We start from the raw sequence: 27,820 nt of genomic DNA on the forward strand, positions 1-27,820 counted from the left end.
CGTTCGTTGAAAATAAAGCGACGAAGTAGCAATCAAATTTTTATTACAATTTAATTGATACAGTTTTAGTTATTGCAGAAAAAGTAAAAACTGTCGAAAAGTCCTTCATTGTAGCTAGAACTAAATTCATTATGACTGTTGGCAACGGAGAAAATGTTTTCTTGCGGCCAACAAATGAACACTCTTCTTAATCAAAAATGTCACTATTAAAACAAATTGCAAGCGACTATTTACATACGATAGGCACTATTATATTTTTTGAAATTTTCCAAATCAAATTCGAATAGAAAACAACATTTAGGCCAACCAACAATCAAAAATTATGTATCAACGGTCGTTTCGCCCAGATAAATGCATTTTTCACACACAGTCATGCAGATTTACACAAACTATACATCCTCCTTAATTTTACGTTATATTTATGTTTAACTGTACATTATTTATCAAACTTAAAAATTACCTAAAAACCAACACGTTTAAATTACTACTCAACATTTTAGGTAGTTCTTTAAAAAATAAATAAATTTTGATTTTTTTGGATATTAAAGTGAAATACTTTTAAATATAACTTTTAACTTATCGACCTAAATCACATGATTACACGACTAATCCGTCTTATTCACCGTTAACCTCATCGTATTGCGCAAATTTTAAAAACACTTGTTCCAAGGTAGTTTGGCTGAAACTGTACTCTTCGATGTCCAATTCCGTTTTAGCTGCAACAAAGAAGAAAATATGTATATTTTAAATAAATTGTTGCTGTCACAACTCATAACATGCTGTTAGAACAGATAAGACCGTCCAGTGTATATAAATTGTAATGTAATAAATAGTGAAACAAGATACTTATTGACAATTTAAATATTTATAAATAAATTGATAAACTTGTACATATTTAACTGTATAATATCTATAGATCAGTGTAGATATGTGTACATGGTAGGTACGATAGTGAACAAGTCAAGAAGTGAAAAACCTAGCCTCTGTCCTAAACTTTATATTTTTGAACAACTAAACTTTCAGTTTCACGGCTTTAAGGCGTGATTGACCAACAACTTTTTATTTTGAATTTTACAAAAAGGATTTTAAAGAAGAATTTGTACCTATAACATTTTTCAAAAAGTGTCCTTTAAGAATCAACAAGAAGAAGTATGTCAGCAAAGATAACTAAAGTCTATATTTACATAGACAATTGTGTTTAAAAGAAGTGTGTAAGATCAAAGATAGAGATAAGAGAATTTGAATACACTAAAGGACAAGAAAATTAGATCTATTTATGTATACTTATTCATTGTTGTTCATTTTTCCTTAAACGAAAGAAAAATGTTCGACTAATTAGACTAATAAGTAGAGCCCGAATGTTCAGATAAAAATGTCTATTTTGACTATTTTAATTAATAAATAAATGCCTTTTTTGCTTATTATAACTGTCTATTTTGTCATAAATTTTGTTTTTCTTGGAATAAACAGCAGCAACGGACTAAGGGCCCGATTTCAAGTCATGGTCGCAAATAGGTGGTGTAGCACAAATATGTAGCTATCTTTGTCCTACATATTAATTCCAATATGTGTCATCTTTCTCAAACTTGCAATTTTGCGCCGTTACAAGTTTGCAACCGTCGCAGGTGAACTTGAAATCGGCCTCTAAGTATACCCACAGCTCGCAGAAAATCCCCATCCCATTACGGTATCTACACTACCTGATTCGGGTTTTCCCATAATCCATAATGTTGTTTTGTAAGATCTGTGAGAAATCTGTGAATTTCGACAGAAAGTATTTTGTTGCTCAACACACCGAGGGGGAGGGAGTCTTCCATAAAAAAGCAGTCGAAAAGAAAGTGGCCACTTCAAAAACACCGTTACTGTTTGTATCAAAATCCAATCGACAGTCCGAATTTTCGTTTCACTTATGTGAAGCGCTTGTGCCTTGTGCGTGCTGGATATACTGCGATCATTGTTTGAAACGTATTTGTGGAAGTAAATTTACCGAATGACTTTTAATGATTTTTAATACAGGCAGTGGGTCAATGTGCACTTTAGCTACTTCTGGAATTTTCCCGTTTTTTCTGGCTAGACAGTCTCAGGGCGTCCTCCTGCATCGTTTTCCACCACTCAGACCTTGTGCAAATGAATTTTCCTTACCCTTTAGTTATACTAAAATTGACGCGACCTTAAAACACAACAAGAGAAAAAAAAGGCATTTGCACAAGATTTGAATAGTGGGAAACGATCTAGGAGGACGCCCTGAGGCTGTATAGCCAGAAAAAACGCGAAAATTCCAGAAGTAGTTAAACTGAACAATTACCAGGCATTGTAATGGTCCAATAGGTTCGATAAATTAAGATTTTTTATTTTTAAATGAAACGTTCTAAGAACCATTCATCGGGGGCGGTAATTCTTGTCAGTTGTAAATTTTATGTTTTTCAATGTCTTTCTCGGCACAATAACCCTTGAAATTGGTACTGTGTTGCTCAAGTGAAATTTGTTGACCTTGGAAATTTTACACCTTCGGACCAACCCCTAGCTCAAGGGTAACAGATGTTCATTGGATGTTCGACAATTTGGGAATTCCAGTTAAAATCAGGGGATAATTGAATGAATTAATCTAATGTTAGCAAATTTCAAATTGAGAGAAAGACCAGATTAATGTTCACTATACAGTATGTCCCCGGATTGAGTTTACAAGAGGAAAAACATTTTTATTTTTGATTTTACTTAAAAACTTCAGAGAAATAACATTTTTTGCTTCATCTGAAACCCCCATTTCCGTTATTAAAATCTCAGTATTCATACACTGTATTCTTAAATTAACATTTTTTGTTAAAATTTAGACTTAGAATTAATTTTTATGGACCGGTTTTTGTCACATAATTACAAAATTTAACAACAGTTATGTATCAGGGTGTTCAGAAGCTTAAACTTCGATACAGGGTTGAATTATGTATGTACGGAAAACGGCGCATAGTTAATAGAATAGTTTTATATTCAATTATCATTTGATTTTTTCAAAAAAAAAAAAAGGAAAATATTTTTTCTGCATTTTATTTGATTTTAATGTTAAGCCTTCCTCTATGTTGAAAAATACTTTTTAATAACAGAAATGGGGGTTTCAGATGAAACAAAAAATGTTATTCCTCTGAAGTTTTTGCGTAAAATCGAAAACATTTTTTTTTTCAGTGGCTCAAACTTTTTGTTCCTTTTTCTCGAAAAATATCAAAATTGTACGGTGTAATCAATTTCTTGATGTTTTATTTAGATAATAAAATTGATTTTCTGTCAATCAAATTTTTCTAAACGTGTTACGAGGATGGGATGAATAATTTCCGGCGTGATCATAGTGGGCTGTGAATTTAATTATTTAATGACATACTCTCGTGTCAAAAATAAATAACTCCCTAGGATTTAGGGATTTTCGTTACTAGGTTGCCATAAATTTAGTCAGATTGGAGGCTATGTGGTTTCTAGTGACAAACAAAAGATATCCCAAAATGTAAGGCAGCAAGTTAAATGTAACAGTTGCAAATGACTAATTTCTCTCTAAGTGACAGATGATTTTTCGTTTCACAATCAATTTTGGTTACTGGCGGCATATTTATTTGGATCTAATCTCTCAATTCAAAGTAACCAACCATAAGCATTCAAAATTACTTTTGAAAACTCTAGTTACACACAACATGAAAAACGATATTTCCCTAAAAGTTCGATTTCTAGTGAGTAATTTATTTTTGACACGAGAGTATATCAACAGTTTGTGTGTAAAATATTGTAAGTTTGTGTTCAGTGGTTTGTATTTGACAGCCCGCTATATTAATCAAGATTTAAGTGTTTCTTAATAACGGAGAAATTCGGAATAGGAGCTGTTATTAATTTTTTTGTTTGTTCGACACTGTCAGAATTTGAGAATTTTCTCCTGTGTGAATGGATTTTGATAAATGTCACAACTTGTCAAAACGAAACGTCAAGCTAATTTTAAAGGTTTTAAGTGATTTGGAGCCTTTAAAGGGCTCGTCGAACAACTCGTTCATATGTAAATTGGGCTCTTTATGGCATGATTGGGCCAGTTTAAAACGCGAGTAAAACGTTTTAAACTGGCCCACTTATGCCATAAAGAGCCCAATTTACACACGAATTTCAGGGGCCTAACATGCAAGATTATTTTGATTTATCTTCCATATTTGTGTTTTGTGACAGAATTTGGATAAAACAAAAGGCGACTAGATCAAATTTTCACTTTTAAAATTAAGGCATTACCAACCGCCACAAAAATCACTAAATCGACTAAAATAAAAAAAAAGGGTTTGAAAACGGCATAAAAAGGGCAAATTACAAAAATAGTATAAAAAACTCGTTTCGCAAGACCTTGAAGCACTCATTCTTTAAAATAACTCGTGGCTACGCCACTCGTTTTTTAAACTTAAATTCGTGCTTCAAGATTGGTCTTATGAAACTTGTTTTTTAATATACTATTTCAACACGAGTTTAACTCTACACTGGTAGTGCGTTGCCGAAAATAATCCCTACTTTACTCTTTTCATTTAGTGCGATTCTGTTTCAAAATTTAGCAATATTGTTATTGAACAACATTGATTTTGCATATATCCAACCAATCAACAGCTTCATATCATAGCAACTATAACCTTGTTATGTAGCAATATTGGTAAATTTTAAAACAGAATCGCACCAATTACAACAATCAAAATTGTTACAAAACAACTTTAAAAACATGAAAAAAAGTTTGTTTCAATTGAATTTCAGTCATTACTCTAGAAAAATATTCTAAATATAATTCCCGTGCAATTTTGTGGAAAAGAGAATTTTATCTAGTCCAAAATGACTTCAAGTTACCTTTTTCCAACTGCATGAAACAGTTAGCGAGAGAAGGAACACTTTGTTGTGGAACACTGAAGACAAGTCTATCGGCGAAACTCTCCTGTAAAGTAGCATCATGGAACAACCCACTAACAAACTCTCTAAGCTCGTTAGGTCTATCCCCCGACGTCGAAGTGGGCGTTCTGTCTCCACCCCTCAGTTTCATCTCCAACGTGTACCCCGCCCCGTAAAGATTCTTCAGGTGCTGCGTCGACCCCAAACATCTCAGTTCTCCTTTCACCATGATTCCCACTCTGGAACAGAGAGCGTCCGCCTCCTCCATGGAGTGCGTGGTCAGAATGGCCCCTCTGGAGCCTTGGAAACTGGCCAAGATGGTGTCCCACAGGAACCTCTTGCTCCTGGGGTCCATCCCGGTGCTGGGCTCGTCCAGAAGCACCACTTTGGGATTGCCCACCATCGACATGGCGAAAGACAACTTCCTCCGAGTTCCTCCGGAGCACTGCTGCGCCTGCTTGTCCGCGTGCTCGTGTATTTGCAGACCGCTCAAGTACAAATTGACGATTTTGTTGATGTCGCTGAATGGGACGCCGCGGATGGAGGCGTAACACTCAAGATGCTCCCTCACTGTGATATTCTTCCACAAAGCGTCGTGCTGAGGGCAATAGCCCAGCAGCTGAAACGCGTCGTTCATATTGGACGTGATATTTTCTCCCCCGATCTGGACGCGACCTCTCGTCGGGGCTTCTTCCGCAGTTATGATCTTCATGGTTGTGGTTTTCCCAGCTCCGTTGTGGCCGAGCAACCCGAAGACCTCTCCCGCATCCACCGCCAACGACAAACTCCTCACGGCGACTTTAATCGTGTCAGGTTCTTCCTCATGCTTGCAACAACATTCACACTTGATCTCGCTTTTGGTGTACTCCTTGTGGAGATTTTGCACCATCACCACAGGAGGGTTGACCACGTGACAGTCCATCAAGTTCTTCACTTTCTGGCGTTCCGCTTTCACGTCTTGGTCCTCGTTTTCGCCGATGTCGCTCAACTCGTTAATATCTTCAGCGTTTTCGTCGACATCTCTTTTCTGAAAATCAAAAAGAAGTCCTCGCATCACTCAGAACAATTAAACGATCACTCTTACACCTACCACAAATTTAAAAGCGTCACCGATTCTCCCTCCGCTCTTCTTGATATCGATAATCATCAGAACGAAGAACCAGAAGGGGATATTAACCAGGATGCCTACTAACATAACGATGATTTCATCCGTCATGTAGTCCATGAGGGTGAGAGTGTTGCACGTGGAATTGACTTGACACATCATGTAAACTCTTTGGATGTAATAGATGATGGCGTATGGTATGTACATGGCGTTTAATAATGAAAAGAAAATGTGAAGGACGAAAGCCGCCTTGCCTCCTATTCTCAACATGTCCAATATGCTCACCAGGAAAAAGGGAATGTAACCCAGGAAAGTGGCAATGTTGGGTAGAATCGACTGAGCAGAGTCGGTTTTATCAAAGATATAACTGACGCAAGTACTGAAAAGGATGGACGAAGGACAGTAGAGGAGAGTGAGTACTCCTAGGGTTACCAGAGCAGGCCAACCCCTAAACGCTGGTATGTCAAATAGTAATATTATCAGGAGGAGGGCGGAACAAATTAGTATCATGAGTCCTGCAAGGACTACGAAGTAGGTCACGAAGTACATGCAGAAGGACAAACCGTTGACCCTCAGTTGATTTTTGGCTTTGATCTGCAAAAGAGTTTTGAGTTTGATCGTTTGACAGCACTGACGGGTAAAGTCTATTCAAAAAACATCTGGACTGTCAAAATCAAAATTGAAGTTGTTAGGTTGGTTAAATCACTAGTTGTTTTCATATTGCCCGGTTGGTAGGTATCTATGATTTTTTGATTTTTCAAACTAATCATTTGTTTAAATTGACATTGTCGAATAAATTGCAAAATTATTTAAGTATATTTTGTAAAAAGGTCAAAATGGAAAATTCAAAACGAACTATGGTGGCGCGAGAGAAGAGGGCCATAACAAATTATTATATTATAAAGCCATACCTTCAACAAAAAAAAGTTTCTGATTTTAACCCAACTGTGGAGAAACAGCATTTTGCATTGTGAAAATGAAAACCTAATTAAAGCTGATTGGTTATATATGGGTATTAGAGATGTTCCACCTTAGCGGAATCTGACTGACAGGTATAGGAAGCGATTTTCAATTTTGGTTATTGTTTAGTTTTTACCTGTTTTCAGTTTGTCTGTTTTTCTTTGTGTTTTTTATAAACTTGATTAAATTGCTCCAGTTCTTTTAGTTGCTGCATTTCGTTTCAACTCTTCAAAACATTTTTAGTTCAATGATTAAAAAGGAAAACATAACCTAAATAATATATTTTGTAACTGATTTTAACGTGGGTACAATCTAGTGAAAATTTTTTATACCCAAGTACAGTCAAAACAAGCATTTTATTTACAATTTAATTTTGACAGTCCAGGAGTTTTTTGAATTTACTATAGTTACCTCTCTATCGTAGACCATGTCTATTGCTAAACTGACAGGGACCAAAACAAAAATCATGCCCATGAAAGTCGAAGCGGAAAAAATTCCCAAATTGAATTCTTCGGGTTGTGCCGTTTGCTGGAACGGCAAAGCCATCACTTCTATGGGCTCCCATTGTCCCTTCAATATCCTCTCGGGAGTCATCAGTCTAAATCAAAATGCGTCAGTTTGGAGTATCAATCGAACGTCCATCTTCTTTCTCACCTATACAGTCCATTGCTGATCAGATTAATAATGATTGGTAAACTGTGTTGGGCGGTGTCGTTATAAATCACCGTAATACTACTTCTGTAATTTTCGTAGGTGAAAACGTTAACATTGAGGGCCGCCATATGCGGCGACATGTCTAAAAGTGAGGAGAAGTTCCCGTCGTAATCGTCGATCTCTCTTACTCCAACTTGGAGAAGTTGATCGTAGAAAGCGTCCAAGTTCTCGGTGGAGGCGTTGTGTATCGCAAAAGTGGTTTGTTCGTCGTACGTGGTTCCGTTTAGGACTAGAGGAGTCAGTTTCAGTTCGATAGTCTGCATGCTGTTCAAATATAGAGTAACAGCAGCTAGACCTAGAGGTAAAAATACCATGAAGTAGAGCTTCTGGATGTCGCGCATCATGCGCAACAGGCGCAGCCGCAACAGCGCTATCAGTGTTTGGAATATGCTGGGACGGCATTCGATTTTTTCCAAACCGATTCCAGTTATCGGGGATTTTGTCTCGCTGATGATCTCCAAACCGCCGATTTGGGTGGCGTCGCCTGCCCCTGAAAACTCGATTAGAAACCGAAGTCTCTCGAACATTTCTTACCTTTTCCGTCTTGATTCGTCGCGTTATTTCCCTCGTTTTGTAACGACTGGTAACTGGTGCTTTTACTCTGGAGGCTCAGACTTCTGCTCAGCGCCCTGTTCCGTACCATCTTCTTCGAGAGATTGTCCATGGTGCATTCCGCCTCGTCGTCTCGCTCCAGATGCAAGAAAACTTCTTCGAGAGTCGTCATCGAAACTCCGTAGCTCGAGATTCCTGAAACCCCTTTCGTGAAGTTCCAACAAGTTAGACGAACCCTTCCTTACCTAATTTACTAGATTTGTTGTTGATTTCTTGCTCGATGGCCGAGAAGAGTGGAGCAAAATTATCTACAGCGTTATGAGGGAGGATGAAGCTCAGTTCTCTTCCGTGTCTTCGAGCTTTTTCGGCTTTGGGGACATGAGTCGTGACCAGTCGAGTGATGGCATGCTCGCGACATATCCCGTCGAGGACTAGAGTCAAGTGGTAACCAATCCCAAATTTGTTTTTCAAGAAGAGGGAACTGCCGCAGCAACGGATGTTGCCTTTGGACACCACTGCTTTCCTGTCAGCTACGAAAAATGGCAAAACACAGTTTTATCGTTATGAAAGTCTGAAAATGAGAAAAATCTAGATGTACAGTTGCGGAATTAAAATTTCGGGCACTATTGCAATGTCATGATATAAACTCTAAAACAACCTTTACGTTAATAATCTTATTTTTTACTCTTGTCATGTTTTTGTCTTTTTGACATTTAAAATTGTCATTTGTGGCATAATAACGGGTAGGCAACATATCAAAGCGATGATTTAATGTCAATCATGATGACAGTAGAAGGTGCTTTACAGAGATTTTGTTGAAGTGACAGAAAAATAGTGCCCGAAATTTTAATTCCGCAACTGTACAAGGTCTAAACGCTCACCCAAAATGTCTGCTTCGTCCATGAAGTGCGTAGTGAGTAAAATAACCTTTCCGTGTCTTCTATTCTGGAGGACCGACCACATATGCCTTCGAGAGTATGGATCGACACCTGCAGTAGGTTCATCGAGGATGATGATCTGGAAATTTTTAGTTAATTTCCTAAAAATATCGAAATTTTTACTTTACTTTGGGATCACCGATAACAGCAATTCCTATTGAGAGTTTTCTTTTTTGGCCTCCACTCAAATGTTTAGCTGATGCGTTGGCTTTGTCTACTAGATCAATATCTCGTAACGTCTTCATCACTTCAAATTCCCTTAAATTTGGCGGAATTCCCTGGAAAGAAGAAAATTCTTTATGCTGTGTTTAAAATAATTTAAAATCAAAGAAAACAATAAAATTTAACTGAAAATCTATAACCCTACTCTTTAAATAATCTACTAATATTTATTGATTTTTGATAATAACTGTCATCTTTTAAATGTATTCGTTCTGTAGAGAACCCTGAATAATTAAGTTTCCACAGAAGTTTTAATAACATCATTAATCAATAACAGGAAACGTCGTTGGTGGTTTATACAGCGTGATCAACAATGACTGAGTCTGTTGGCAATGAAACAATTGAAAATACTAGTGATTTTTGTCTAGTAATTGGCACTGACCACGCACTGGCCGGATTTTTTAACTTGAGATGACATTAAAAACATTCTTGGTTATGCAGGTTATGTTTATACTATTACAAAAATTAACCTTCGTTGGTAAATTTTAAATTTACCAAATTTCATTGTTACCAACAGACTCAGTCATTCTTGATCACTCCGTATTAAAGATGTAAATGAAAGTGTAAATATAATAGTTATTTGTATCACAAGGCCAGAAACTGCACGTTTGCGAGCATGAGTACGGTTTGCAGTACGAGTCGATAGACGAGTATTGCAAGTACGAATGCTCGCAAAACAGTTTCTAGACGTGTGATACACAAAATTTTTCGTGCCGACTTCTGCGGATTTTTGTTAAATGGAAGTTAAAGCACTTGTTTTAATAATTGGCATTATGGACTTTTTTTGTGTTGGCAACACTTACATTTAAATATTTAAATTTTAAAATCAACATCGCTCTTGTTCCCTGACATTTATTAAATTTAATTAATTTGTTTTGTTTTTGACAGTTTCCTGAAACATTTGTTGTAATAAATACACCAGCCCATATTCAAGAAGTGGCTCGAGACGTAATTTTAATTAATTAATTTTAGTTAAATATTGCTTCTTTGTAGTTTATACGTTGTTATAAATAGAAAAACATTTTTAACGAGCTATCCACAGAACAAACATTGACGTTTGCTAGAATTCTGATAACAAATGCCAACCGAAACCGATGACAACTCAAAATCCGTACGTTTTGCCGGACTAGGCCGGCAACGCATATGTTTTTGAACGATTTCGAGATCTACAAACTACCGAATTCCGGCCGGAGGCACGAAAAGAAAATTATCTGCAAGGCTTCCAGAATTTGAGGAAGCTGTGGAGTATTAAAGGAACACCTCGAACACAATTCACAAGCACTTTGCAATGTTTGAATATTTTAAGGACCAACTGTTTAAATGACAGTTTAAAGACGACAAGAATAAATTACTCATTACTGACGTAATATTTGTCAATGTGGCAAAACATTTTTGAAAGTAAGTGCAGAAGAGTAAGTGTCTGGAGCGTTGTAGTAAATAGTTTTGTTTTGAAAACAATACATTTGTTTTTTTTTCAGTGAAACAGTCAAATTTGTTGGGAGGTGATTCAATTATTTGTTACAATTCTTTTACTTCAAATTATACAAGGTGATTCAAGAGTAATAATGAGCCCGACGGAATTGAAAATACAACTCACAATACATTTGGAAAGTAAAGCTGTAACGGGTGTTGAAATCTTACGCTTTTACACGAGTGGTGCGTTCTCAACCGACTCTCCAATGCCTACTTCGACGCCAAATTAAAAAAAAAAAACACCTTTATATGGATGAGGTAAATGTCCAGCATTACGTTCAAATGTATTGTGGGTTGCATTTTCAAGTTCGTTGGGCTCATTATTACTCGTGATCACCTTGTATATTCTTAAAGCTCCTTGTATACAGGGTGATTCTGAAATAAGTTTGGAAAAAAAATGTGGAGTATCCTTGACACAAAATAATTCTGCGTAAATGACTTTTGGAGGTGAAATCAAAAGAATGGAAATTACCCTATATCCTTGTATTTCCAACGCCTATGAATAGGGAAAATTTGTCCGAATTTGTTCACTTCATTAGCAACCATTGTTACATAAACTCCACAATACAGTCGTAGGTGCAAGCACACTGCTTTGTTTCTATGGAAATGATCGAGAGGAGTAAGGTTACGTTTGTAACTGACGGGCACCTTTGATAATTATTGTTGCTAAACTACCAACATAATCAGGCAATCACTTTTAACTCAGCAGCGTACTAGCAATTTTGACCAAATTCAATAATTTGTATCTCAAAGACGAAAAAACTTTTATAAGAATTTTTTTTTGTCTATGACTTCTTCTTATCATCACCAATTACCGGGTTTTTTTTCCAAACTTATTTCAGAAACACCTTGTATATCACTTCAAATTTCAAATTACGTTTAGAATAGTTTAGTTGCGCTATGTATTATCATTTACAATAACCTAATATAAGGCTAAATAAGAAACGGAATACTTAAAAAAATTGGAGAGAAACACCTGATGAAAGGCTGAATTGAATATTTCCGGACCAATTATGTTTCTCAAAACATCCTACAAATAACGAATAGCTCTTCTAGTGCAAGCACGGCCAATCTGCTCCTACATGATATAAGTGGATTATTTTTTCATAGGTCCTACCTACATACATGACTCACTTGCAGGAGAAATATTAGATCTAAATATGTAAGCAGTTCAGAATGAAACAAAATTTGAAGATAATTTACGTCTCTGGAACAGCTTGATGGATTTCGTTGAATAAAATATGTGTTAGGTTTGGCCACGATGCCTTAGAGAAAACAGTTAGAGAAGCATCCGAAATTAAGAACATGCTAAAAAGAAAAAATTATCGTCTACCATTTTAAATTAGTTGAAAAAAAAATTGGGTACGTTTCAGAAAAACATTAGAAGATTCTAAAAAATAATTACGATAGTGGCACCAGGTGATGAATGGCTCTCTAACATTTTTCTCTAAAGGTTCACGGCCAGACAATATTCATATACGAGTATGTATTTTATTCAGCGAAATCCATCACGTTCCAGAGAAATAAATTATTTCAGGAATTCTTTTTTTTTTCTTTGAATTGCTCGCATTTTCAGAGTTAATATTTATTTCTCCTACCAGTAAGCCATATTTATAGTAACTTATAATAGTTGTTTTTATATTAAGTGCGCGAAGAGAGTGTTTTTTGCGCATGAAAAGGTCTTTTACGCCGAGACGAAGGTCGAGGCAGTATAAGCCTTTGAATGCACAAAAACATCTTCGCGCACGAAATATAAACAATATTTTTTCTATAATTGATTCAAAAAATTGAAATTAAAAATTCAAATTTTTGAAGGAACTCTGAAGTTTCAATGCAGTGACCATGTTGCTAGGTAACTAATAAAAAACAGTGCGTGAAATGAAAAACAGAAATAGTCGTATGCGTGAAATTGCATTTCACACACTGTTTTGTATGGTTTCCATGGTTTCGATCTTACTAACAATGCAAAAAAAAAAATACACGTCAGAAAATGACCCACTTCAGGCACAGATAACTATGCGTGAATTTCAATTTTTTGAATCAATTATAGAAAAAAAACTTAATTCGTGCGGGAGTAGAATTAAGTTGAAATGATTCAAACAATTGTTGATCTATCGGTAACAACAATTATTATTTGTGTACGTTATGTGAGTGCTTATTCACAATGGACATAAGCTTGACATAAGGCATAAGAAATTCATGATACATGCAGTGGATATACTATTAATTTTTACGTAATTTATAAGAAGTGACATCAGTGAACATTATTGTTGTGTACAAAAAGGCATGAGGAATCATATTCGAGTTAAATGGACCCATAAATTATTTTCCAATTGCCCAAATTTACAAATTATTCTTAGTGCTTATTCACAATGGACATAAGCTTGACATAAGGCATAAGAAATCCATGATACATGCAGTGGATATACTATTAATTTTTACGTAACTTTTGAGAAGTAACCTCAGTGCACATTATTGTTGTGTACAAAAAGGCATGAAGAATCATATTCGAGTTATATGGACACATAAATTATTTTCCAATTGCCCAAATTTACAAATTATTTTTAGGTATCTCTTATGTATTTCTTATGTCTTATGTCCATTGTGAATAAGCACTTAGGTAAGTATCTCTTACGTATTTCTTATGTCTTATGTCCATTGTGAATAAGCACTTAGAGACAAATTGTAGTTGATTATATTTGAAAATAGAAAATAGCATATTCAATGAGCGGCTAATGATGGCTATTACTCGTTGGGATGATTTTGTGTCACGAGCCGAAGGTGAGTGGCGTCATTTATCCGAGCCAGTAATGGCCATTGTCCGCGAGTGGACTACTATACTTTTTCTACGACCGTGAAGAGAAATTGATCAATAAGTTTAATTATTGGGCAAACTGAAACTGGCGTTTTAAAATTTACTTTGTGTACTTGATACCATTGAATTAAAATTTGCGATTGGACTTCATAAACTAGTTGCTATGACATTTGCTGTGGTCAACGGGCCGTGAGTTAACCCTGTTATCTAATGAAAAACACTTTAATAATAATTATAGTATTATACCGGGTGGCGCATCGGGTACGCGCAGCGAGAAATCCCGACTTCTAATTAATTAAAATTGACGATATTTTATACACCTAACTAATTATTATTGATAAGGTATATTTGACAATTTTTTTTATTAATAAATAAGGCTGTAACAGTTTTGTTAGTTTTCTGATATTAACTGCTAATTTACCTATACAGTTTTTACACTAAACGAATCTGTACGTGCTAGCGCATCAAACCCTGGTGGCACAATTACAAATTTTGACTTGGTTAGCTAAATAATTCGCTTTTTTATTTAAACGCAAACCAAACGCGTGATTTATCGCAAAATGGATAATTTGCCTGATTTGCCAACAAAAATATCATTCACTAGTAGCTGACCGTTTTGAAACCTCTTATTTACAGCTTTGACATAAAATTGACAGTTCCCATTGTCACCTAAATTTACAACAGCATAAGTACGATGCGATCGTCATAAATAAAACTGATTTTCAAAGTTAAAATGTAAAATTGCGTTTAATTCAAAATATAATTGGTGTTTTTTTCCGCTGATTTCGTAATAGTTATTTTCATATGAGTAGCGCTATCAGATAACTTTGCAGGTATGAAGCCGAAATTTGAAGCAAGAGGCGTCAGCTGCAAAACAGGCCGAATACCTGAAAACTGACGGCGCACGAATATTGAATAACATGTTTCGTGTTCGTTTAGGCAAAGTCTTAAAAAACATTAATTTATTGTAAATTTTGAGGTTATCTTTGGCAGATGTCAAGTTAGGTAGGTATATAACCTGGAAAGTTTATATATTTAGGTATATACCATTTTCACGGTTGTACAGGGTGTCCCAGAACTGGCTCCCCAGAGAAAAAAGGGAGCCTTAGGACGAATATATTAACGTGTATTTTGAAGAAAAAAAGTCCTATCTCAAATGATAACCGAGAAAAGACATTCTGAAGTTGACCAATTAGAGTTGAGCATCATTAAGGTGGAATAATCGCAATTTTGCGTTGCCTAGGTTTCCTTTTTATCCGTAAACCTCTATAATTCTGTCCATTTGATTTGGTCCACTACATTTATTAGAATAATTGTTTACGTCAGTTTGACATTTGCTATAGAATTTCGCTGCGATATTTAATTCAAGTGTATCATTTAACATGTATTCTTCCTCTGAGTACGTAGATATGATTCTTACTTTTGCGCGATGTGGGAACAATGCACAAAGACAAAACAATCCTGAAATTAATCGCTCGGGGTCGAGAAACGGGTCAGATGCAGCCAGTTCGAAGAAGAAGTTAGGGGTGCTCCAAGAAATGTAAGGACTGTCGAACACGAGGAAGCCGTACTGAATGTCTTTGAGGAAGACTGCACCCAGAGTATTCGAACAGTTTCTCGTGAAATGGGTTTATCCAAGAGTTCGGTGCAGAGAGTTCTAGCTGATAATAGGAGGCATCCGTACCACTATACACGAGTACAACATCTTCTGCCAGAGGATTATCCAATTAGGCGAGACTTTTATCTATGGTTAATAAACCAAAACGATGCTTCACACTTCTTGTCACGGATACTGTTTTCTGATGAGTCGCTATTTTGCCGGTAAGGTTGTTCCAATTATCACAACCTTCATATCTGGGCAGAGGAAAATCCAAGAGAATAATTTCTCAGAGGTTTTCAACATAGGTTTTCTGTTAATTTGTGGACTGGGCTATTGGGCGATCGTTTGGCAAGTATAAGCGTGGTGGATCCGTTCATTTGTTAAAATTACGAATCCCCGGCTCTAGATTGGACCGTTTGAATTCCCTGCAAGATTAACGGGGGCAAGATATGATCAGTCCATTGGAACGGAGCTACCTGATTTACTTGAAATTGTACCTCTTGCTTATCGCATAAATGACTGGTTCCAACATTTTAGCAGAAACGTTCGAGAAATTTTGAATAACCAATATCCACAGCGCTGGATCGGTCGAGGAGGACCGCATCATTTGCCTGACAGGTCTCCAGATTTGAATCATTTATCGGCGGCCCATAAATTCAGAGGCTGATCTGAGAGTTTGAATTCAGGAGGCTTTTGTTTCAGTTACTGAAGAAATGATAACTAACGCTACTACAAGAAGTTTTTTACGTAGAGCACAATTGTGCATATAATTGAATGGTGGTCATTTCGAACATCTGCTTTAACATTGTTACCTATTTAAATAAATGGTTCTTTTTAGAATCGCCATTTTTATTGTTTTATTTCGAATTTTGCAATTGTCAAGTCTTGATGTTGATGACAGATAAACGTCAACGAATTTTTATATCGGAAAACGTCAAAATTCCAGTTGCCCAAACATTTTATTGATTTGTGCGATATCAGAGATTTTTTGTTGTTGTTTAGCAACCGATCGGATTTTTTAGTAATACCTGAGGACGAGCTTCCGGGATTGGTGAAATTAAAACTTTGTAACTCGGTAATTTGAGCTAGCAGAAAATTTATTTTAGTCAATTTAGAGTCTTTTTTGTTGCCGGCACATGCCTGTTTTCTCTGGGGAGCCAGTTCTGGGACACCTGTATATGAGGAAACGAACACGAAAATAATTATAGGAAGTGGGGTAGGTCAGTATAAAAATCAGAATTTGACTTTTTGGTTGAAATTTACTTTTTATTTTTTTGGCTTTGTTTGTAAGTGAAAAATTATCAAAAAATCATGAAATGTACTGTTACGATTTAAATCGCCGCGCGATTGTAAATCTTCGCGATTGTCTAGAATGTTCTAGAATCCATCGCGACGGAAACGTACTCGGACTTCCGCCGAAAAATCTGCGCATAGAGGGGGTGGAAGCTATAAATCGGGGGAACCAGAGACGGAACGGGAGATTTTTCACGACCTTTTGCCGGTGGTGTTGTGAGTGCCTGGGGAGAGTCAAGGGGACAGTGATCGAGTGAATTTGCAGGGCCGACGAGACGACGTAGTGGAGTTCACGAGGGCCGTTGGAGACGATTCGTCTAAGTACCACCGCCCACATCGCCAAGCAGATCACGGACATCACTACGGAAGGTTCCAGACCGAACGCTTTTGCGGATCAGGATCTCGTCGGGTCCTGTCAGTCCAGGTCGTCCCCGGACTCACCGGAAGGTGCCGGATCTACCCACCACCAGCATGTCCGGAGCAGTGGTGACACCCCATTTTCTACAGGCCGTGGCTTCTCAAAGTTTTCAGTTGTATTTTGTCACTCCGTCGAACTAATTGAGCGTTCGTATTTAACTATTGTCAAATTTCCATTGTCACAACTCATTATTTCGACGGGTGAATAGTTTCCAACAAATTCATTTAATTTGTATATCGCGTTTAGGATTTATAATTTGTTCGACTGTTAAAGTTGCAGTTTTGTCATAAGGCGTGTGATTTCAATAATTTTACTAACTTAAGAAAAAATGTCCTTATCAAGTCCGTCGGGTTTTTATATTCACGAACGATTATCAATCCGTGAGCGACCTCGCCAGGAATTGTGTATCGCGCTCACCGATCATTTTTTCAATTTTTTTTTGGAGCGAAGAAAGACTTGGAGGACCTCTCCGCTTATGCGGGCGGCGTAGCCGAATAGCGACGTTACGTAGGATCAGTCGGCCTTCCTCCTTCGCTAAAGAAAGGAATTTTTTTTATTGTTTCGCCGGTACTCGTTTGTTGAACGTCTGGGACCCGGAAACCCTCCGAGGAGTTAGGGTTATTTAAATTTGTACACGCCATTAGGCTAGCCAGGCTTCGTTGTTTTCCTTTTCATTTATATCATTATTTTCATTGTTTGACATCTGAATAAACGAATAGTTGGAAGATTGTGTATCATTTCCCGTACTCCGGGCTGTTCTCACCAATTTTTCAGCTTCAGTCGGCGTTTCTCGTGGTTCGCATTGTAAACCGAGTCGAAGCCTATGACTTGTTCGTTATACCCCTGAACATTCCGGATGTGTAACCGGTAAAGTCCTCGTCTAGAAACAGTCAATTTTGACTTAAATTGTAAATCATTTCACAATAGGACAGCAAACCGTCTTATAACTACCATAATACCCTCTAACTTTATTGCCCCTTTGTTGTGCAGTGCCGACTCCGTCTTTTCCCATTTCGTGCGTTCCCGTTTCGTGCGTTTTTGGGTTCCTACCTGTTTTAGTGCCGTTTCGGGCGCCAAGAAATTGGGTAGTGCCAGTTCGTGCGTCGTCCTTTATAGGGCTTTCTCCGCAATGGTACAATGTACTAAAGGGGTCCAATTTATATCTGTACCTGAACAGCTACTGGCTGAGGGAAAAGTTATTATAAAATCTCTTCACGTCTAATGTGTAAAGTGAAAAACACATTTATTTTGGACTTAAATGCACTCAGATAGGTAGGTATAAAATAAGTAGAAGTTTGTCATAAAGCCTTTACAAGGCTAAATCTATAGTTAAGTGAACGAAATCAATCCCAACTTGAAGAATTTTGGATAACATTATTTGACAGCGAAACATAGTAAATACGAGTATGTGGGTAGGTATTTTTTTCACCCCATAGTACGCGTTGAAGTGCCAATTGTGAACGCACTGTACCTACTGGTTACGAATGACGGATCAGCTGTTTGAATCTTACGTTTGACACGAGTGGTGCCATATATAATGGTGCGTTCACAATCGACTGTTCAAGGCCTACTACAAGTTGAAATTTAAAAAAACACCCAATATAATGTTTTTGATTAAAAATATTGGGTGGGTATTCCGTACATGACCGTATCCCGCATTGTCAGCGGACCAACGCACGAAACGGCACTCGCCGCAGGTAAAGACTTGGGACGACGCCCGAATCGGGAATATTTTCAGTAACGCACGAAATGGGAACGCAGGAAACGGCACTAATTCGCCGACTCAAGGAAGAGCAAACATCAGGTAAAGTAACAGCCCCCCTTTTTATTTATGGTAGTTATAAGACGATTTTCTCTCCTATTGTAAAATGATTTACAATTTAAGTCAAAATTGACTATTTTTCGACGAGGACTAATTTATAACGTAACAGTACCTTACCAATACACAGGTAAGTGTGAAAATTTTCGGCAATTTTATTTCAACAGAAGTCGCGATTTCTCGCTTGCGCGTAACCCGGTACAATAGGAGTAGAAAATAATAGTTTACACATATTGAACCAAAGATTTATTCGTGTGATGTTCTATTCTATCAAATTTGTCATTATTGAGAAATGCATAAATGTCTAAAAGTAGCAGAATTTGGTTTTATTCTTAATGTGGACACACTATAGCTCGATGAGCTTTAATTTAATACTTTTTGTCTTTTGTCTGTTGTCCACCCCCGACCTCATAAACTAAAAACAATAAGTTATGACTGCTAATAAGTCGGTCTGACACAAATTTGCGCCAATTGCGTATAAAGAAAAGTACCATTACTATACTTCATCGATATCTGAAGTCGACAATAACAACTGTTTCAAACAATTCCGGCAAAATTGTTATTGCTCTATATTATTGTTATTACTTGTTATTCTTTATCTTTATTAGAAGAAAAATTATAGCGTGCTGCGCTGCGCACTAAAAGTAAAAGAAAAAATAGTAAATGTAGGCGGGTGGATCACTAGTTATTGTCCCTCGCATATAAACAACAGACTAAGAAAATTCAAACAATTTTATTTTTCATCTCAACGTGATGTGCCTTGTGATGGCCATCGATTTTTTTTTGTAGTTCGAGCAACCATTGACTTCAGTCACTCCTGCTACATCTTGCGAGAAATTAGTACCATAAAGGTGTGCTTTTAATTTTGGACAAAAAGTAAGCACTAAGGGCTAGATCTAGAAAATAGAGGTGCCCCTGCAATATTCTCAAGTAAAATGCAGTCCTTATGAGCCTAATTGAACAGCACAAAAATTTTCATCAATATTTTCCTCTTCCATTTTTATCAACAGCATCTCGTTCTCGTACTTTGTAAATTAATTCGACATAACGCTCTCCTGTTATCCTGCATTGATGCGACAAATAACGAATCAAAAGCACTCCACCAGACTCCCAAAAAATTGTTGTCATTACTTTTCCCGCTGAGATGGTTGCAAAAATTGGAGAGCTGATGAATCCTTGTAGATCCTCTTCAGGCTTTGTATGTAGTTTTGGCTCTGTGCCAAAATGCCGAATTCAAAACAATACACGATCATTCGTTGATAAACAGGTTTTTATTTGTGAGTCAATGTCTTTTACGTCAGCGACAATAAATGATGAATTACTTCGAATATTTTTCCACATTTGATTACAAACTACCCTTTCAAATGACATTTTTCAGACCTCAAGAATCAGTTTATTCTCATATATAATATACCAAAGGACAGATATATTGCCGGAAATTTTTTCGAGCAGTCCTGACACACGAGTGTTTGTGACATTTGAGGGTGATTCTCGCATAAATTAACTACGTATTTCAAGTCAATTAATAGAAATTGTTCCATATTTAAAACATGACAATATGTAGAGGCATATGTCATTACTATCTATACATAGGTACCGGGTGTAGAATGGATTTTGGTACATAGGCACTTTACGTGTAAAAGTAAAAGTCGTCGGATATTGGCTCCCCTAATTATTTTAGAACAAACCCTTAAATACAAGAGTTGTAGAGTTTTAAAAATGGTTCCCAATTCTTGTTTGTTTTGTTTTTTAACATCTTCCGGAAGTACACAATGGAAAAAAGAATTAAAGAAGTTGTCAAAATAGCAATAGCTGGAAAGTGTAACCGAGGTGACAACCAAAGATGACAATGTATGATATTTGACATGTCAAACTTGGAATTGGTCGCTCCGGATAGAATACAGGAAATGTTGCTTGCATGTCTCTAAAAGACAATCCGGAGTATTACCATTTTACGAGTTTAACTTTTTCTTCTTTGTTAAAAGTGTTCATTCTTTGAGGAACCAGGAAACTCGTTACGTTTGTCAAAAAATGAACGTTATTGTTGTTGGGAGTCATGGCTATTACTATTTTATCGGTAGATTTTTAATATTTAATTTTTCTTGTCTAACAGCACCAGTAGGTGGTAGACAATAATTAGAAAAGGATTTAGTTACAGTTTTTTTTTTACTCTACAACTTTTGTGTTTAAGGTTTTGTTGGAAAATAATATGTACGAAAATCCATTCTACACCCTGAGGTATGTCCTTCTTGATCGCCTTGTAATTATAGTACCCTCGAAGATAGGTTGGTTCCATCAAAGATGCCACACCCACACAAAACAGAAAGTACTAGAAGGTAACCCTGCCAATCTCTTTTTATCTTGTCGACGGTTAGTAATAATAATAAAGTACTACGTTACGTACAATTATTGTTAACGTATGCATTATTAATCAAAATTCAGCAACAAATCATGTGCATACATATCGATTAAGAAGTGCTATATTTAAATATGTACGAGACAGGAAAATTAAGGGTGAGCATTCACTGGTCCGCATGACAAACATCAAGTGTTGATAATCTCGTCGAGGTTATTGGAAAGAGTAATTTTTCTGATCCGTATAACAAATATGGTCACACTTAGGTATTATGCATTGCCCGAGTGATGATACCGAAAAATAAACAATATTTCAATTCGCTTTTTTGTTTGAATATGTATTGGATTTGTTTTGTCTGCGGCTTTGTTCGTGTCGTTTGCATGAGGCATCCGAGGAATATTCGTACAAAGTGTCTATAAAAGAATGTAGGAATTTTTGAGACTCTATAATTTTATTGTGTCAAACTATGTCGACCCGTTGAAGCCGTCAAAACAGATGTCAACAGTCAAATGTCAAATTATTAAATCTTAGCGTTAGTTGTGAGTTTCTTCAGTTTTACTATATTCTAATTATTTTTCATTTTACAACGGTCTTTATTAAAAACTTGTGATTACCATTAATGGACTTACATAACCTCTGTTTTTCTATTTGGTACCACAATATGCTACAGAGCGGCAAAAATCAAACATATTCGAATTCCATAAAACTCTTGATATACCTACATTCTTTCATAGACGCTTTGTATCTTGGTCTACAGAGAATTTAAAGTAGAATTAAATTAGATTAAAATTAAGGCAACAAAAAATAAGCCAGGCGAGCTCACTACACCGCAATATACTCGGCATAGATTTAATGTTAGTGCATTGCTCCCTAACCTCATATCGTGATGAACAAACTGATGACACAGTCAGAAATTTTGCCGTTGTAACAAACTCAGTTTCAACAAAATCGATACATCAGTTTTTGAGTTACTTAAGTGGATTCAAACACAAAACCAGACAAACAAAAATTCTGAAAATTGTTAAAATGTTTTCTATATCGCGCAACCAACCGAAAAAGGTCAAAAAATTAAAATTTGTTTAAACATGGAATTAACACACTGATAGCTTTAGCTTGCACGTTTTTAAATTCTAGTTCCAAAACATAACGCAGTGAAAAATACAGGGTTATTCTAAATGAGTGTAGTCCAAGTAGGCGTGAAAACTGAATGTAAAATTTATGGTTGCCGCTCCACATGAAAAACATCAAAATGATGTGAATAAGTGAGTACACACCGTTCACACACGGGAGTTAAATTAGGTCCAAAACAACTCAATATTTTTAAAATTTATTGCAAAACAACTCAATACTTCTGGATTCAATCGTTAATTTAACAAAAATAAATAAAAAACCTTATCACCGCACTTTTCACCTAAAAAATGACAGTGACAGCGACAAAACTGACAGTTCACATGAAAGCGGCAAAAATGTAATAACATGGGCATGGCCTACTTCGACTACAATCATTTAGAATAACCTGTACTAGGTAAACTCTCCATATCAATTGTTTTACGTTATTTAGGAAACCGCTGTAGCTTTGCAGATTAATTCCCGCCAGTAGTAATCCTACGCCTATGATGTTGTTTACAGAAATACAGTTGTCAACCTAGGTTGTCAATCGGAATGAAGTTTCAGTACAAGTGTTTTCAATTATTATAAACTGTTGTTGAAATTATTGATTCTTCGATTATGAATGATATAATAAATTTTTGCGCGCTATTCTACTTTTTACCGCGTAGCCACTTATCTTTGTGTCTGTCAAAAAACCGACTTAACAAATTAAAGTTAATGGTTTACAAGAAAATCAAAGCAATCACTTTGTTTGGGAAACGCTGAAAATTTTAAAATTTGACGGGCAGTTTTGACGAACGACAACCTAAAATGTCAAGTTTTTCTGTCATTCGAGGTTATGTTTGGTTTTTATCGTTGCAGTTTCATCGTGAATTTTGGATAAAATTTGTACAGTGATGATAAAATAGTGCCTGCAACTTAGTCAGAAAACAACAAAGGCTTAAACAATAAAGTGAAAGAACTGTAATTGTGAGTAAAAGTATAAAATGAAACATCAAAGAAGTTGCTCGAAATGCCTGCCTTCGTTTATAATGCAAGATGCAAGCTTCAGTACGACGCGACGTGTCCAAGAAAGCCGAACTCGATTCAGAATCCCTCTGTTTTCACGAATTTCCTGAGCGCCGTTTTGAACGTAATGAGGCGGAGGTTAAACATGGGATTTACGAGGTGATTTTCAACAATCCCAACCCACACGTTAATTAAAATCACTGTTGGAAGTGACGCTCTTGGATTTCGTAAGGAATGTCTTTTTTGCAAATAAGGCGATCTTCTCGAAACGCGCAAAATCGCGAAGATCCTGTGCAACGTTTATAAAGGTTCGTGTATTGCGAAATATCCTTTGAGGCAACTTTTCACCGTGCTAGCTCTAGATGTTCGCTACAGATCAAAGGCCATATCAGTTTTCTCCAGGTTGGTGAAAGACATTTGTAATTTCAGTTGAGGTTAAGATCGATGTTCTTGTCAAAATGACTTAGTTTTGAATTAAATGACAGCAAAAAAAGTCTACTATGATTTATTTTTGACCCATTTTTCATAAAATTCAGTGGCTTCCAAACTTATTTTGAAAAACTCTGAGCCCCTTTTTCTAGAAAAATATCAACATTTGTATAAGGCATCATTGGCTCAATCGTTACCTTTCGTGGGGTTCTATCACTGGTTAAAATATTTGCACAACCTTCAAAGTCACTCTGTATGTTTCATGTTTGATAAATTATCAAAACTTCTGCGTGATGACTACGACCCGACCTAGTGAACGCCTACCTTAAACCAACCACTCTGATTGATTTTTCTCCAGTCTCTAAATAATAGAACCACTCCGATTCGCTAATAAATTAATGACTCCTTTCGTAACGATGATTCCACCAAAAAATTTTGCTGTACAATCGTTCACATTAGTTTGCTTTATTATTTAGGTATTGTCGATTTATCACTGACACTTCGCTCCATTGCGTTTTTGCCCTTTTAATCTCATTATCAGTTCACGCCGCGACCCCTCGACGTTATCACTTGAACCCTACATCTCTCTTAGTCAAAAAAATCACTTACTTTAACAGCTGCAAAAAACTCCAAGTGCTCCTTGGGGGTGAGATTATCGAACAGGATGTCGTGTTGAGGGCAAACTCCGGTCATCCTCCTGATTTCATCCATATCATTCGGGTCTCGGACGTCGTACCCAAAAATATAAGCCGTCCCCGACGTGGGAGCAGTCAACCCCGTCAAAATATTGAAGAGGGTAGTTTTTCCGGCGCCGTTGTGTCCCAAAATTGCCGTGATCTGCCCTTCGTATATCGTCAGATTGATTCCGTTGATGGCCTTGATTTCGGGCTTGCGACAGTGCTGTAAAAAATGTGTGAAACAAATCCTCCAGAAGGGTGGACAAGAATTACGTGAAAGCTTTTGAACATGTCGACGATTCTGATTGCCTCTCGTCCCTTCATCTCCCTCGAAACAGGTTCGACGTCTATGTTGCTGTCCTCGCCTGTTGTCAAAGAACCCACGGAGCCGCCGTTGGCTAGGGGTATCTACGAATCGAAGGGGTGAGATTAAATATGCAGGAATGAGTCACGAGTCGTTACCCTCTGTATTGGTTTTTTTGTGCACCAAAATGACGGCTTGAAGCAGAAGAAGGGCGACCGCTTAATTCCGTGCTCACCTGAAAGTAGAACAATTGTGAAAGGGTAAAGACCGGTAAAGGGCTAGGTACTTGGTATGACGCAGTCCAGATAATAGGCGAAGAGTCCGTATAGTACTATGTCGAGGGCCATCATTATTAAACTGCCACCGAAGGGCATGCCAGGACCCGACCACAGATTGTCAAAGTTGACACCTTCGCCTTTCAGCTCCATCACCAACGCCTGGAAGAACAGAATTGTCGGTTTGTCTTCTAGTTGTCTATTGTTGTCTTACTTTATCCATGGCCAAAGCGAACCCTGAGGAGCTAATCAAAGAGACAATCCAGAAGGCCACCGAGCTGGAATGGTCGACGAACACTTGAATGAAGTAGAACAAGCTCATGATGTTGACGGCGAAGTTGCCCAAAATTCCGGCCGTCTGTGAAAATGACCAATTAGAAGATGCAATCACGTTGTACGACGACACTTACTCTTGATTTGTCGAAAAACGGCGTTATCATAAATCCGAACATGATAATCGAGAGAGAGTAAAGCAAGACGAGGAGGAAAATGAGCAAGAAGTTGGTGTTTTGGAACACCTGAAGGGTGAACAGCAAGACGCAGCAGATGATCGACAAGAAGAGAACGAAAACTCCGTAAATGATGAACCAAGAGAGCCAAAAGACCGAATCCTTGAGTCCCATGATCTTCATTCCTTCCTTGATCTTGTTCTCCTTCTCCCCCACTATCAAAATGAGCAAGTACGTGATGAATTGAGACAAAGCCATCACCATGTAGAGAGGGATGATGACGCGAAACGCCACCATCCAGTCGCCGGTGTGGGCTCGTTTAGGAAACATCTCTAGGGAGATTTTGGGAACTTGGATGTTCCTCCCGGTATCGATCTAGAACAGGGAGGGTTAACTCGAAACACTGGTCGCAGCTTTGTCATTACTCGAATCTTAGTGTAGTCTAGTAGGGCCTGCAAGGCCACGAACCCCGAATAGTAGTACTGATTGACCGGACAACTCTTCCCAGTTTCGATAGGAAGAACGCTAGCGCTAGACCAAAACTCCGACGACTCCCGACACGACGCCGGCGAACTGTACAAGACAGTGGTCGACGGCGTCTCGAACCTCGACGGATTCGACCGGATCTTGTACCTGAAAACCCAAAACCTCACTGTCTGTCGATTCCAGTCCAGGTCTTTACTTGAGAGGTCCAGTGATAGGTCTGGGATCCTCGAAGATCACAGCAATGGGGATGTCGTCCGGCTTCGACCAGTACGCCGTAAGTAGGTCTTCGTTGGTGGAGAAGTTCAGCCAATTGATCGGATGCAGGCCAGGGTTGTTGTGGTGCATACTCTGCCAAAGCTCGTTGACGCGTTCTAGAAATTCCTTGAAACGAAATCAATAGCGGCCACTTTTGCAAAAACAACACTCACTTGGGTTTCGGTATTGTTTGGTACCACGGCCACGGTGTGATTCTTCAGTTGCTGGAAATAAGAGAAGAGGTGGGCTTCACCTCTTGGAGTGTCCATCACCGGGAAATTTGGGTTAGGAATCATCACCTTCATCACTATCAACACCCCCAAAGAGTAAAGAGGAAGAAGGACTTCCTGAGAAACAATGCAAACAGAGTGTAAAAGTACAAGGAAGGGACAAACGGCCACTAAAAGCTCAGAAAGGACCCTTTGGATCTAGCTAGGGTCAGTTGGTGCCAGTCCAAAATGTATCCAAGTTTTTGACATACATATTTCTTTTGCAAATAACTCCCGTGTCAAGAATTTAGATGATTTAGATTCTTGATAATATCCCACAATAAAATGTTTTGTCATTGACAAAATCTTCCAAACAGTTTTTGAATTTTTCTTCTTTTTTGACCGACAAGCTTTGATATCTTGGATTGTGATGACATTAGTGATTGTAAAAATGGCAAGAAAATGTTATCGAGGAATTGTTATTATTTGTGAGGGTGGCATTAAATCTTTAAATCATGCAACAAGATTGGTACAGCGCAGAAATGTATGAAGACTAAATGTGTCAAGAATGACACCTACTGACAGAGACAATGTAAAATGGCACACGAAAGTCAATTTACACAATGAGTGTAAAAGTTGTGTAAGTTTACAGAAACCTTTAAACTGACGTTTGTGTGCACCAACCCCTAATCTGTGGAGTCCATAATATAACAGGTTAATGAGATTTCCTGGAATCGGATGGAACTTACCGCTGTCGTTTTCCGCTTTTCCCTCTTCTTGAGCAGAATATTCCTCTTCAGCATGGCCTTCAACTGCGAGAAATAAATCGAGACTTGGCTCTCCCCCATTTTCCCGATACCTATCTCTTCTGATCAGAACCACCCCCGGATTAGTCTTGGTGCATTTCTGCAACGAAAACAGAACCGCGGTTGTAAACTCGTGACATTTCACTGTAAAAAATCACCGGAAAAATCACTGCCCTACGTCAAAAGTTCCACATTGCGCCCCCGATCCAACTTTTACGCCGCCACCGCTCGATCGTCGGCCATTTTCCCGTGTTGGCGGTCGATCGGCAGGAGGAATCGCGTGCGGCAGTTATCAAAACGGCAAATTCGGCGAAATCGCGGCTCCGGGGTGCATCTCTCGACGGATTTGCGGGGGTTGCGCGTCGATTTATGCCGCGGGAATTGCTCACAGTTTTGGCCGATGTCGGGGGTGTTGCTGCCGTGGCGCGACGACGGCACTGTGGAGAAAGGGGTCGAAGGGAGGCCGCCTGAGGTGGCGCCAGCGCGGTTGCATTTTCCGCGGCTAGATGAATGGGGGATAAAGAGTGCCGTTGTCGGAGTTTGAATATTTAAAAGAACGCGAAAACCATCCCCGACTTAATTTCATCCCTTTTGCGAGATTAGGCGAGGTGGAAAGCCGGCCGAGGATTTTTCACAGCGGCAACGCCGATCTTCTGTTCAACA

At 37.8% G+C, this 27,820-nt stretch overlaps 1 protein-coding gene across 1 annotated transcript; it reads right to left on the reverse strand.

The window, feature by feature from the left end:
- Positions 1-32: 32 nt before the first annotated feature.
- On the reverse strand, positions 33-27,608 carry LOC138129504 (cholesterol transporter ABCA5-like). Its single transcript, XM_069045795.1, has 19 exons — positions 27,101-27,608; positions 26,316-26,489; positions 26,084-26,268; positions 25,827-26,034; positions 25,363-25,776; positions 25,167-25,310; positions 24,964-25,114; positions 24,836-24,912; positions 24,647-24,781; positions 24,306-24,596; positions 9,282-9,431; positions 9,097-9,232; positions 8,461-8,745; positions 8,198-8,410; positions 7,604-8,153; positions 7,361-7,547; positions 5,975-6,583; positions 4,846-5,911; positions 33-716 (listed from the first exon to the last, which is right to left on the reverse strand). The coding sequence occupies exons 1-19, from the start codon at positions 27,197-27,199 to the stop codon at positions 616-618; spliced, it is 5,175 nt and encodes a 1,724-aa protein (XP_068901896.1). The 5' UTR covers positions 27,200-27,608; the 3' UTR covers positions 33-615.
- Positions 27,609-27,820: the final 212 nt, after the last annotated feature.

This window comes from Tenebrio molitor, chromosome 4 (genome assembly GCF_963966145.1).
Source record: "Tenebrio molitor chromosome 4, icTenMoli1.1, whole genome shotgun sequence".
Lineage (NCBI taxonomy): Eukaryota > Metazoa > Arthropoda > Insecta > Coleoptera > Tenebrionidae > Tenebrio > Tenebrio molitor.

Bases quoted from the DNA above. Each gene is read 5' to 3' on its own strand.
- LOC138129504 (XM_069045795.1), bottom strand. From the start codon at position 27,199: ATGGGGGAGAGCCAAGTCTCGATTTATTTCTCGCAGTTGAAGGCCATG. The intron at 25,311-25,362 runs GTAAGTGTCGTC...TCATTTTCACAG, and splicing joins CGTTTTTCGACAAATCAAGA to ACGGCCGGAATTTTGGGCAA. The intron at 5,912-5,974 runs GTAGGTGTAAGA...TTTGATTTTCAG, and splicing joins GTGACGCTTTTAAATTTGTG to AAAAGAGATGTCGACGAAAA.